A 13,166-nucleotide genomic window follows, 5' to 3' on the forward strand; every position below is an offset into this window, starting at 1 on the left:
CCAAGGATTTATGTAGAGGCAATATGATATTTTCTGTCTTATCTATCCCTTGCCTAATGATTCTCAACATTGTTGGCTTTTTTTTTTTTTTTGGACTGCCGCTGCACATTGAGTGGATGTTTTCAGTGAACTATCCACAATGACTCCAAGATCTCTCTCGAGTGGTAACAGCTAATTCAGACCCCATCATTTTATATGTATAGTTATTATGTTTTCCAATATGCATTACTTTGTATTTATCAACACTGAATTTCATCAGCCATTTTGTTGCCCAGTCAACCACATGGTATCCCACATCAACTTGGATCATGTTTACAGTAGGAAAAGGGCAGATTTTTAACATGCATTTAGAGTAGAAAAGGCAGTTGTATTTTAACAAATTGTTAGCTGATCACAGAAAACGCTGTCAGGAAACCTAGGGTTTAACTGGACAAGCTAAGACTACTGTAGTTGTAAAACTACAACTTTGTCCACACTAGGCTTTTAAAGGGTTAAACACACCTTTTCTCCTAGCGAAGGTAAGGCCTTGGAATTTAGAAAGCACCTTATATTTACACATAGGAAAATGGGCACAGGGCTCAGTAATCCACCTTTGGGTTTGGATCACTGCTTCTAAGGAAACCTAGGTTGATGTAAAGTTCTGGCTGAGGGGATGGAAGAGAGGAGTGTAGGATGAAAAGCTAACAGGAGAGTATAAGAAAATGCAAGTTATACTTACACCTTTGGCTCATAAATTACATCACCCCAACTCCCTTACACAATCACCAAGTGGATCTAAAAGGAGTCTGACTTGCCTTTTAATTTTGTATACTGGATTTCATTTTTTTATGGGCACATCTTTCTAATGAGACTTGGACTTTTTTTTTTTTTTAAATCTCCTGTGTGTGGACTTTAACAATTCCATTGAACTTGGTCTTTTAAAAAATAAACTTATTTTGATGTAACCTTCGCACCACAGCAGCTCCAACTAGTAGCTTTGGGTCCTAAACAGAATAGGTAACAAGATCAGATAGATCTTGTTAGTGCTTTGTGCAGTCCAATTTTAAACAGCCCCAGGGATGAGCATCCATTACTTTAAAGGGCAGGTTTTAGAGGGTGAAACATGTCACTGAAGCACCCCATCATGATCACATGCATACATTTCTCTCTATGAAAAACAGAGAGCCCACACAGATTGCCCAGTGAGTGTTAGGGCAACATTTGAACCAGACTGGCTTTAAAATGTATTTGTTAAATAAGCTCAACTTATCTCTTCAAGTTATTCTCATGATATATTTTCCAGCCTTCACTATGTATGTCAAGAGTTTGGTATGTATATTTATATTTTAGGATGCAACATTGATGAAAAGCTTGTTTATCCTGTTTCTGATGTGTTTCACTAATTTCTGAAGATATAAATGAACACAGCCATTACAAAAAGTCATTTATTTTCATACTTATGTACATATATACACACACATGCAAAAAATGACTTTACATACATATACACAGGTTCAATTGTTAATGCAGTGCAAAAGTTTTTTTTTTTTTTTAAAAAGGTACCAGCCAGCCTTTCAAGAAACCTTAACAGCTCTTTGGTTAAAAAAGGCAGGGGGAGAACGGGTCAATATTTCATAAGTTGGCAAAGCACTCTAAATATTTTAACTGGAAGGAAGGTTTACTCTTGGCCTATTTTCTTGTGTTGTGTTTCTAGATGAACAACAGAGTTTCCAAGAGACTTAATGTGAAAATTGAAAATGAGAATTAAGTGGATAAATAATCAAATTATTTTAAATGGTCCAAGGTTCTGACAAAAATTTGATTCCTTTTAAAGATCTGATTCAATACAAGCACAATCCTGGTGTTCTGATCCAGATTTTCTGTTCTCAAACAGTAAAACACTTGTTTTATTAAATCTTGAAGGACTCATATAAATGTAAAACTATGTTATCTCTTTTCCTGTTTTAGCAAAAGAAAGTTTAAACATATATTATACACACACACACACACACAGTGCACAGAATTAACATACCAAGAAGCCAGTGTAAACAATACAGAAAAAAAATTAGGACAGTCAATGCTTAACTTGACCTCTCCTTGGTCCCTGAATCACAACCCAAGCTGGAAGAAGTGTTCAGCTATTAATGGACACACATTGCTACATGTATGTTCCCTAATATGGATTTTGAAGGCAGGCTTACCCACATTATAGAACCAGATCTCCCTGTGAATAGTTCCCTGCCAATTCTACCTCCTTTGTAACAAATCGCTACTAGGTGTTTGTCCATTCATCAGACATAGGGTCCACTGGGAAAGCAGAACGTTGTATTGAGAGATTTTGCTGTATTGTTTTCCTAAAGATTCTTGGGTTGGATGATCCTTCCAGTAGGCAAATCCAGTGATTCATTTCATTATGCTTAAACCTAACATTTTGGACCATATGTACTCAAGGCAGTGGGCCACTTGTAACACCGTGGCTACGTACGCCAGCTGAATGAGAGCTAGTGCAGGTATGTCCTTTTTGAGCTGGAATTCACATCTCCAGACAGCAGTGTTGACATTCCTAAGTGTTCTAGGTGCCCAAGTCTATGCAAGACTAGCTTTACTCAAATACATTTAGTGGAGACAAGTACAACACTAACAGGATCAGGGGAGACATAGAAATCAGATCCTGCCATTAAGGTTATTCCCCACAATGTTTTGTCCATGTACAAAGTAAATCTCCTACCCCTTTTCCTAGCAGGAACAGCTTTCCCTATTTAAGTCAATGCACTGCCACCTGGTTAAGACTAGCCAGAGGTATGAGCACCATGTCCTGTAACATCAGCAAGGCAGACCCTAGTATGGAAATTTAGAAAACGGATTATTAAAAAAAAGTTTACTCTTAGTCATCTTCATGCCTTATTTTCTAATAAGACCTCCATTCATATGAATAGAACATGTTACAAGTGCTACTAGGCTGAATGTTAAGAAAGGTTTCCCTGACAGAACTGGATTTCTGCCCTGATCACCATTAAAAAAAAACCTACAAGATGAAACTTAGGTCTGCAGGACCAGACCTTCAGCTGAAGCTCAGCAAAATCTTACCTGACACAAAGCAACCCTGATATGTGAAGCAAGAACACCCTTCTCATTAATGGTACTTTTATATTTTTATCAGAGAAAATGCAAAACATTTTGATTGGCTCTTAATTTAAAAATATTGTCAAAATGTAAGTAAAGAACTTTGGCTCATGTTCTTCAATAGTCCAGATAAGAATGAGGAGGAACTTTGAATTGATATATTAAAAAGTCAGGCCTTGACATAGCTTGGCAGCATATAGAGATATGTCAACATGTCTCTTGACATTTAATTGTTCCTTGTAATTTGAGTAATACAAAACAGATCAACAATTGCTGCTTCATTGTGCTTTTTGATACACCGATAAAGAACTTGAAATGTTTAAAAAAGGAGGTTATAATTTCTGGCTTCCTTAGGCATTTATTTTACTATGAGTTCAGAAATATTAAAAACCAGTTAAGTCCTAAAATAAAAAAGGAAACATTTGCAAGTGATACTTCAAACATCAAATTTTTAAGCAAATGTTATGTTATTCATGAAGTCTGGGAACGGCTACCTTAGCCTATTCCACACAGTTTAATAGATCTCAGGGCTCGTCTACACTACCCGCTGGATCGGCGGGCAGAGATCGATCCAGCGGGGGTCGATTTATCGCGTCTAGTATAGATGCGATAAATTGACCATTGAGCACTCTCCTGTCGACTCTGGTACTCCACCAGAACAAGAAGCGCAAGCGGAGTCGACAGGAGAGCGTCAGCCATCAACTTACTGCAGTGAAGACACCGTAGTAAGTAGATCTAAGTAAGTCTACTTCAGCTACGCTATTCACGTAGCTGAAGTTGTGTGTCTTAGATCGACCCCACGCGGTAGTGCAGACAAGCCCTTAGTATCAAGCAGTTTTCCCCAACAGTCAACCTAAATGTTCCTTTTCAGTTTCATTCTATTAGGCTTAGTTGTGCCTCCTTGTGCCTTAACTTCTTTCTCATCTGACCTGATATCTGAAGGACAAACATCAAGAAAGGCTGACCCCTTTAGTTTCTATGCTAAGCAGTGACTTTCTCTTCTCTCTTCAAATATCAATACCTGGACAGTCTTCTGTGGACACCCTTCAGCATGTCTGTCTTCATTACGGATACCTGGAACTGAATGAAATAATTCTAGGAGTGCTTGCATCCGAGCTGCATAAAGGATTATGATCCTTCCCTGCTCTGACACATGCCTCACCCCATGCAGCCTACAACCATAGGGTCTTTTTGGCGATCATCTTACAATTTCACATCCAACTTACTGTCTCCTATCAAGCTAAAGTTTCCACTGGTCTCCAAGTTTCTACCCACCACTGTTTCTGATGTTTCATTTTAGCCCTTTCCTTCTGATATATTTTTCCCTTTTTAAAGTTTATTTACTCCTGGAATTTCAGCTCAGTTTTCTTTACTACACAGTGCCTTTCCATGTACCAAAAACATAGAAGAATCTTTTGCTATTTCTCTAAAACAACAAGGAGTCCGGTGGCAAATAAATCTGTTAGTCTTTAAGGTGCCACCAAACTCCTTGTTGTTTTTGTGGATACAGACTAACACAGCTACCTCCTGATACTTCTGTTTCACTGTAGCAGTGCATGGGACTAGGTACAGTAAAGGCTGTACTATTAGAACAGCAGACATAAACAATATCCAGTCACTTAAATCTTTATGCACAGATTTATGCATTGGCTGCACAGAGTTGCATTGCACAAGTTGTCAGAGGAAGGTGCAGGTTTCGGCAGCTGGATAGTCAGTTGTTAGGGCTTTTAGCACACAATGTGTGGGTCTGGTTTAAAATATTAGCTGGATGTTTCTGCTATAATAGTCAGTAGTGAAATAGATAATATTGACTAACATTTAAGCTGCCTACAGAGTCAGGAAGGTAACTCTCCATCAATTTAATCTCTGCAAACATGAAAGGTAGAGACATTAAGTGAAAGAACAATTCCTCAGCAAGGGGATGAAATTCTACAGAATACATGGGACTACCATAAAACGGTTAAGTGAGAAAAAATTAAGAGGTTACCTCCACAGTATTACAACTACAAGCTTCCTGTAATTTCTCAGGTTTCATGATTCTCCACTAACCCTCCAAAAGACAGCTGTGTCAAAACGTTAGACATTCTTTATACAGAGAAAACTTATCAAAAAAGTGTTCAGATACATTTTATATCTCAGTGTATACTTCAGCACATTAAATACCAGAATATACACTGCAGCAGAGGTGGAGAAATTCAGTTCCTAATGACTATATTCAAAAGTGCATGCTCATAAATTAACCTTAGCATGAGAGCTTAAATGTAAAATAAAGAGAACCTGCTCTTGCTTTCCAGGATGGGGAATGGATTTCTAATCGCTAATAACATATCTTTTGAAAGGTTGAAAAACTCACTGGGTTGTCACAAAATACATCTTCCAAACTTATTTATCTGTATAAACCAAACAAACATATAATTACCCTTTCAAAAAATGTGACCTTCAACAGGGAAATAAAGGCCACTTGGGCTGAAAGGTCAGTTGTGTGTTTTTTTGGTTTGGTTTATGCAGCTTCAAAAACTTACTGACAATTTCTCAATAAGCTCACACCATACCAACAATTAAGATGTACAGTTTACTCAAGAGACATTTTACATCCTTTATGGTTTTTAAAAGGGCCCCTGACCTTTTCTTTTCTTCAGACCCCTATCATTCTATTTCACCTTAGTAGGATTACCCTGAAAATCCCACTAAAAGCATTTTTTCCACCAATTACTGACTAATTATGGCAAATGCCTCCTTAGTTTACATCTGTCGAGCAACTTAGGATCTATAGATGAAAGTGCTAAGCATTATTATCCACAATTTTAATCAGTCTCGGTTTTAAAGTACAATTTCAATGTTTTCTGTCAAACTTCCAGGGCAACACACTGAAATAGTGAACTGTTGCAAAGCAAATGAGACAAATGAAGAGAGACTGACTGTTTGGTATTAGTCAAGGAGTACATTGAAAAGATTGAGTACTGAAGATTCTCAATGGTAGTGAGAACCTCCATTACGAATGCTTGCAAATAGTCTGCAATGCACAGCTGAAGTACAACTAATCCCCTGAATGTCTATTTGACACTAATTAGAAGAGCACAGTTTATTTCGAGTTGTTTCATTTCAAAATCTCTCCCTGGTGATAACCATTGTTGTACAGTTTTAAAATATGCCCCAAAGTATTTTTGGCTAGTGTAAGTAAATAAAAGTTTTTTTAAAATATGAGCGATGAATCCCATGTGTGTTTTCATACTCCAATATCAGGCTGTTTCTCCATCAGTTGCCTTGTCAGTATCTGATATGAAGAAAGAGAAGCCACTCCTATGTGAAAGAGTATTTGCCAGATGTTTCTTAATCCATACAAGTAAATGTTGCATAGACAAATGGAGAAAAACAGTACAAATGCCTTCATCTTCCTTGATGAACCATGGAACAAGTACAAATAACACTGGAATAGCATCAGAGAAACAATGTTAGCAAACTGAATATACACAGACAAGGATCACAGCTTACAACTACTGGCACCTATGATTTAGGGATTCACCTGCTACTAAAATGCACACAAAAAGCTTAAAGCTCTTTTCAAGTCTTATCTATTACAAGACCATCCATCCAACAGAAGTGAATTGGTGGCCTCAATCCAGATCCTACTGAACAGGTACCATATCCACAACAAAGAAACCCACCAGCGCAATTGGCACCCTTGTTGGTAGTCGAAAAAGGATTAGCAAGAAGTAAACAAGTATGAAAGCTAAACTACATTCTAAGACTCAGATGTGAACCTTGTAGGTTAAGGCTGAAAATCAACGGCAGGGAGATTCGAGGCAAACCTCTACTCACTTCTGCTGTACCTATTCTGGGCAAAAATAAAGGGCTACATTAACAGTGATTTTATCCCAGAATTCACTTAAATATTAGAGGATATAATTTCTAACAAGAGACTCAGAGCAAGATTTAAACAGAACAAAACAAAAAATTCCCAGTGCAGGTACAGTCCACTGGTTCAGTGTGTTTTAAGTGTTCTCCTCTAGTGGCTGGTCCACATAACAGGGTAAGAGCCTATTACGCGTGCCAGCTAAAGGAGTTACTTGTTTAGCTCAAGCAGTCAAGACTCGGGCTTTAGTCTGCTGGAGGTCTTGGGTTCAAACCTTGCTGGTGACACAAGTGGGATTGCTATATACGCAGCACTTTGCACTGAGTATGAGTATGCAGGGTCACTTCATGACTCTGTCCTACCATAATCTAAGAGGGCAAAGAGCCCAAAATACAATGTTTGTTAGCATTTTCCACTCTCAGCCAAGAAGATGGGAAAGTCAAGAAAGAGCTACTCTGTGTAAAAAGGTGAAACTGACTGGCATCAAGTTTTAGGAGCAGATCACTTCACATCACCCAAAAAATACGAAGTTTCTACTATGTGAAATACTGGCCCAAAAAATTAGTATAAGCTACGCAATTACTTCTCTTACTGTATGTATATGTACCACCCCGGGATGGATCACCAGCAGTCAGGACCAAAGGTAGGACCTCTGGATCTATAAGCATTAGACTCTACTGCCTGAGCTAAAGAGACCCAGACCTTGTTATCTCAAAGCCAGCAGCAGATCCACACCTCTAAGTGGTCCAGCCATTAGAGTAGACAGAGAACCACAGTAAAAATGGGTTACACATGTACCAGAGCAAAGAGTTGTTTCACCTTAACTGTCTCTCCCCTTATTTTGGCAGAAAAGTCCAATGAATTTAAAGGGCAAAAAACTTCAATCACAGTCAGAGAATCAAGCCAAGCTAGAAGCTATATGGTACAATAAAGGACTAAGCCCAGAATACTAAGTTTCTGAAATTCTGTGATTGGACAAAACACAAATCAGATATTAAAAGGTACATTTCATTATCAGCCTAGGTTAACCTAACATGGCAAATAGTTTTCTAAATATTTCTAGCATATTAATCACCACACAGAAATACTGAAAGTGATACTTCACTAATTTACATTTTTGCAAGGTGTTCTTTGAAAGAGGTCTGGAGTTGTATTCACACTTAGAGCTTTATATTTATGCCGATTACAAACACTTATTGCAATTCTGCAATTTTACATTTGGCCAGGTTTTCAAAGGGCAATAATGCACAAGCCTAAATCCAAGACCTCAGCTCCTAAAGAAATACTACTTCATCCCTCTTGGAAACCGTCATCTCTGTGCCAAGCCTCATTTATCACAGAGCCGCATCTGGCACTTTCCAGTAAAGATGCACTGTATCAAGCCTGTCATTGCGATTTAACAAGAGTCAAATTCTGCCCTCACATTCGTGCTACTTCACTTAAGTCAGTGGAACTGAGTGGCTGTAATGACAGAACATAACTTGGTCTTCCGACTAAACCTTAGATTATGCAGAAACTAACGTGGCATTCTATACACAATAAATATATTGGCTCTTTCCGCTGTAGATTTGAGAGCGTGTCCAAAGTAATTCACTCATTTGAAGAAAGGCTGAGCTGGTCAAACAGCAAGGTTTTTAAAGCATTTAATATTTGAAATGTTAATTTGTTATAGGCTAGAATTTCTCTATTTTAGCACTGAAGGTTAGTGTCCAAAGATAAGACTAAATACTAATGTTGAATTTAAATACAGTTAAAGTTTAAAGTTTCCAGACTTATTTTTAAATAAATTAGAGCATGTAGTTTTGCCCATTTTCAGTCCATTTTACCAGTTATGCAAAGTCCAAGTTCCTCAAATAATTGAGCTCAATTCAAGCACCACATGACCCTGAAATCAGGATGACGGCTGTTCATTTGTAGGTTGGCTTGTTTAGACGTGAGCATTCATCCATTATACCCATGTGAATCAGAAAACCAAGAACATAATTTGGAAAATGAATATGCAAAAGCTCTAAGGAATGCCAAATATGAATGCTTGTTCTTCCACTATACCGCACAAAAGATTACTCAAATTCTTGCAAAGCTCTCAGAGAAGAGGAGAAGGGGATTTCGGTTACCATTTGAAATAATGCAAGAAGAAATAATTATCTGGCAGCTACCTTAAAAGAATGAGGAAGAGGGCTGTACATGCTATTAAAGTAGTAGACTGGATATTGGGCCAAGCTCATGCTAAAACAGCCTGAAAACAGGACCAGATCCCACAGAGATTTGTCTCTTAAGCTAAATTCAGCAGTCATGTGTATAACGTAAGTTACAGATCTTTGTGTGAGTTGCACCTGTTTATGCCAGAACTGGTCCACAGGTAGTATTAAATTGCCCATAACATATTTTTGCACTCCATCAAATGCCAGATCAATGTAAGTTACATTACTTTACCAGGTTTCAGAGTAACAGCCGTGTTAGTCTGTATTCGCAAAAAGAAAAGGAGTACTTGTGGCACCTTAGAGACTAACCAATTTATTTGAGCATAAGCTTTCGTGAGCTACAGCTCACTTCATCGGATGCATACTGTGGAAACTGCAGAAGACATTATATACACAGAGACCATGAAACAATACCTCCTCCCACCCCACTGTCCTGCTGGTAATAGCTTATCTAAAGTGATCACTCTCCTTACAATGTGTATGATAATCAAGGTGGGCCATTTCCAGCACAAATCCAAGTTTAACTAGAACGTGGGGGGGGGGGGGGGTTTGGAAAAAACAAGGGGAAATAGCCACTCCCAGTCATTAATGACTCCCTAAGTCATTATGCAAGGTAGCCTATTTCCCCTTGTTTTTTCCTACCCCCCCCCCACCCCGACGTTCTAGTTAAACTTGGATTTGTGCTGGAAATGGCCCACCTTGATTATCATACACATTGTAAGGAGAGTGATCACTTTAGATAAGCTATTACCAGCAGGAGAGTGGGGTGGGAGGAGGTATTGTTTCATGGTCTCTGTGTATATAATGTCTTCTGCAGTTTCCACAGTATGCATCCGCTGAAGTGAGCTGTAGCTCACGAAAGCTTATGCTCAAATAAATTGGTTAGTCTCTAAGGTGCCACAAGTCCTCCTTTTCTTATTACTTTACCACTCACAGCTGATGTGTAAGTTACACCATTAACATCAGCAATGCCTTTTGCCTACTGACTAGGAGTCTGTTGCAATATCCAACATGACTGCAATGCAAAAGGATCTTCATATATGACCTCAGGATTGTTTACTGGCAGATAGGTGACAAAAAAAGCTATTCTGTAAAGTAAACAGATGTGCACGTGACAGGGTGCTGGGCAAGAACTGCTGACTCAGCCCTCTGTCACGGCAGCCCCTATTAAGGTAAGTAAATTGGAGCTGGCTAGAGAAAACCTGCAACTAATTGGGAGACAGCTGCCCACCCAATTATCCTGGGGCTATATAAAAGGCTGGGAGGAAGGATGCGGAGGAGCAGCGAGGGAGTGGAAGCAGAGGGATAGCTCTTCCCTCTGGGTGCAGACGCTAGAATCCAAGCGGTGTATGGTGAGAAGATGGTGGGAGTACAACCTGTAAATAAACAGCACCCGTGGTTACCGAAGCCCAGGGTCTCAGAGAGACTTTGTCAGCACAACAAGGGTAGGAGCCAAGAGGGCCCTGCAGTGCATAATTGTCATTTTACAGATAGAAAGACCAAGGCTGAGAAGTTACGAGATTTATTCGAGGCTGCACTGAGTCAATGGCAGTGTTAGAATAAAACCTAGCAGGCCCTGGATTTGTCTCAGATTCACAAACAATTTTGGTGATTCATATATCATGACAGGGAAACAATGGAAAAACAAGGTCTGTGCTACAGTATCTTAAGGATTCTCTTTAGAAAATGTTAAAGTGTGAAAGAGTTTTAAAACTAGTTAATATAATTAAAATTATGGCTCAAGGCTTTTGAAGTTTGTATGACCCTGCTTTTTCAAGTGGTTTAAAGAAAACGCTACAATGCTGGAATAGCACAAAACATACCTATTGCTACTTTGGGGAGTTTTCATTTAACTAGTGGTTTATGTGGGGGCTATTTTAAACCAGAATAGTTCTTGAGATATCTGTACAATGAAAGGGATAGATAAACTTACAGCTGAGGGGTTGAGAGGAGCTATAAGTCAATAGGTGCCTAACGGGTTAGAAGTGTGAAGGCTCCATTTGTAGACCGCATCTACCCAATGCCCAACTTTTGCTCCTGTGTCTTGTATGCATCCAAGCACAGAATTTCAGCCAGCGAACAGACAATGTGCTTCGAAGTCTCCTATTCTGCACATTGATCACACTCGACAAATGTTTGTTAGATGCAGCGCAGTAGATGAAAAATGCAGGAAGAGTGCCAGAGCACAATAGCTAAATTTAACATACCTGAAAAATGCAGGCTAGAAAAGAAAGGAGAAATGCTATTACATTTCCAGTTCCCTCGTGGTCTTCCTGTTTGGGGAAGATAAAGAAGAATTTTTTAAGAGTTACTGAGTTTTAGTTGATGCCAAGTGCTGCTTGACATTTTATACAGGTGCATTCTATAGAAATACTTATTCTCATTCTACTGTGGTACCATCATAATCTCAGAATACAAAGTCAGACTGGAGTTAAATCAATATTCATTGAACAAAATACTGGAAATTGAGATGTATGGATCAATTTAGGCCACAAAATAAAAACTGCGAAACACTAAACGATTTAGACTTTTTTTAAAGAGGTACTTTATGCTGATTCCACAATGTATTTTCTAAAAGATATAAAAGTGCACTATCCGAAGAAACACATGCAATTTATCAAAACAGACATTTTAAAGTGGGACAATATGTCCACATAAAATCCTTCCAGGATGTCAAAAATAAAGATTCTCCTCCACCTTTCAAATGAACTACATCACTCCACTCCCTCCAGGGAAAAAAGATTTTTCAACATGCCCTGAAGCTCAAAAAACTCAGGCTCTGACAGATCAGAGTGCATGAAGTATATTCACTGATCTGAATAAAGCTCTCCGGATAAACAAATTATAACTTGAAAAGTTATGGTGTGCAATAGCCACCGATGATCTGATACCTGTATAACTCTAATCCTCCTCTCCTTTCCCCACATTACAACTCAAAAGTCAATAAAAGGTTACCTGAAAAGAATACTCTGCTAGATGAACTCCTCGAATGAGGTTCAAAGCCCCACACATGATGTTGAGAACAAGAGACAGAATCCCCAAAGGAGTCACAGGTTGCATTCTGTAGGTAGGGGCTTCAGACAATTTAAAAAAAAAAAAAAAAGACTATTGAAAATTCATTCCAATTACTTCATTCCTTTTTCATAAGGAAACTCAAATTCAGTCTAATTATGGGTTGCATATTCAAGGCCTTGTGTACTCTCTGGCAAGATGGACTTTAATTTTGTGGCAAGGCGCACAGTTTCTGTTGCACTTCATTGCTGAATTCTCAGGGTACCTGGACATTCTACAGCAGCTACCAATAAACTGAAGTGATTTTTAATGGACTGAATGATACGATCAGTCCATTAGCACTTGCATTATGTATCTGGATATTAAGTGTCGCTTATTTTTTGCCACACCTAAATTTTCAGTTGTCAGCATGCTACAGAGTTTTGTATTGAAGACACTTCACTTCCTTGTCAGCAGAAAAGCTGGAGGTTTTGGCATCCAGAAGTCATGGGAGGTGGCTTACAGTTCTTGCACCCAAGAAGCAGTTACAGCTTTTGACACTGGAGAGGGGAAGTATCTCCTCTTTGCTGCTCCTTGTGGGCAGAGATGACTTTACACATAGGGACTGAAAGGGGCTTTAACTCTTAGGGGGCAGCTACACCGCAGGATTCTTTTGGCGGCGTGTAGTATACATATGTGCATAGGCCTTCCAACACAGGTATCTATAGCAGCGTAGACATGTTCTCTACTGGCCCATGCTGTGCCTCCCCTACACTGCTATTTTTAACAGTGTAGTGTCCCACTGCAAAGCCCTTCCACAGTGCAGGGAAAGGCTCCAGTAGCTCTCCGCTGCTGAAGCCTTTCCGTACAGCAGAGAAAGGCACCAGCAGAACGGAAAAGGCTCAGCATTTCCCCACTGCTCCCCCTTTCCAGAGTCCTTCCTCCTGGCAGTGAAAGGCTCTGGCAGCAGGGAGCAACTGAAGCCTTTCCACACTACCTGCCCTCTGCCAGAGACCTTC

The 13,166-nt window shown here is 39.2% G+C and overlaps 1 protein-coding gene across 11 annotated transcripts in view; it reads right to left on the reverse strand.

Annotated features, from left to right (window-relative positions):
- The window catches only part of SEC22C (SEC22 homolog C, vesicle trafficking protein), a 195,311-nt gene that overhangs the window by 156,086 nt on the left and 26,059 nt on the right, over positions 1 to 13,166 (reverse strand). For 5 of the 11 annotated variants that reach the window (XR_012667314.1, XR_012667313.1, XM_075126042.1 and 2 more), the window contains exons 5-6: positions 12,112 to 12,230; positions 11,364 to 11,429 (exon numbers count right to left, since the gene is read on the reverse strand). Coding sequence is in view for 9 of the 11 variants with exons in the window: in XM_075126042.1 (XP_074982143.1) it covers positions 11,364 to 11,429; positions 12,112 to 12,230 (185 nt within the window). In the remaining 2 variants the exon portion in view is untranslated. Of the gene's footprint in view, positions 1 to 1,410; positions 6,530 to 10,017; positions 10,533 to 11,363; positions 11,430 to 12,111; positions 12,231 to 13,166 lie in introns of those variants that run through there. The other 6 variants (XM_048837433.2, XM_048837431.2, XM_048837432.2 and 3 more) reach the window with 3 other exon arrangements.

This window comes from Caretta caretta, chromosome 2 (genome assembly GCF_965140235.1).
Source record: "Caretta caretta isolate rCarCar2 chromosome 2, rCarCar1.hap1, whole genome shotgun sequence".
Lineage (NCBI taxonomy): Eukaryota > Metazoa > Chordata > Testudines > Cheloniidae > Caretta > Caretta caretta.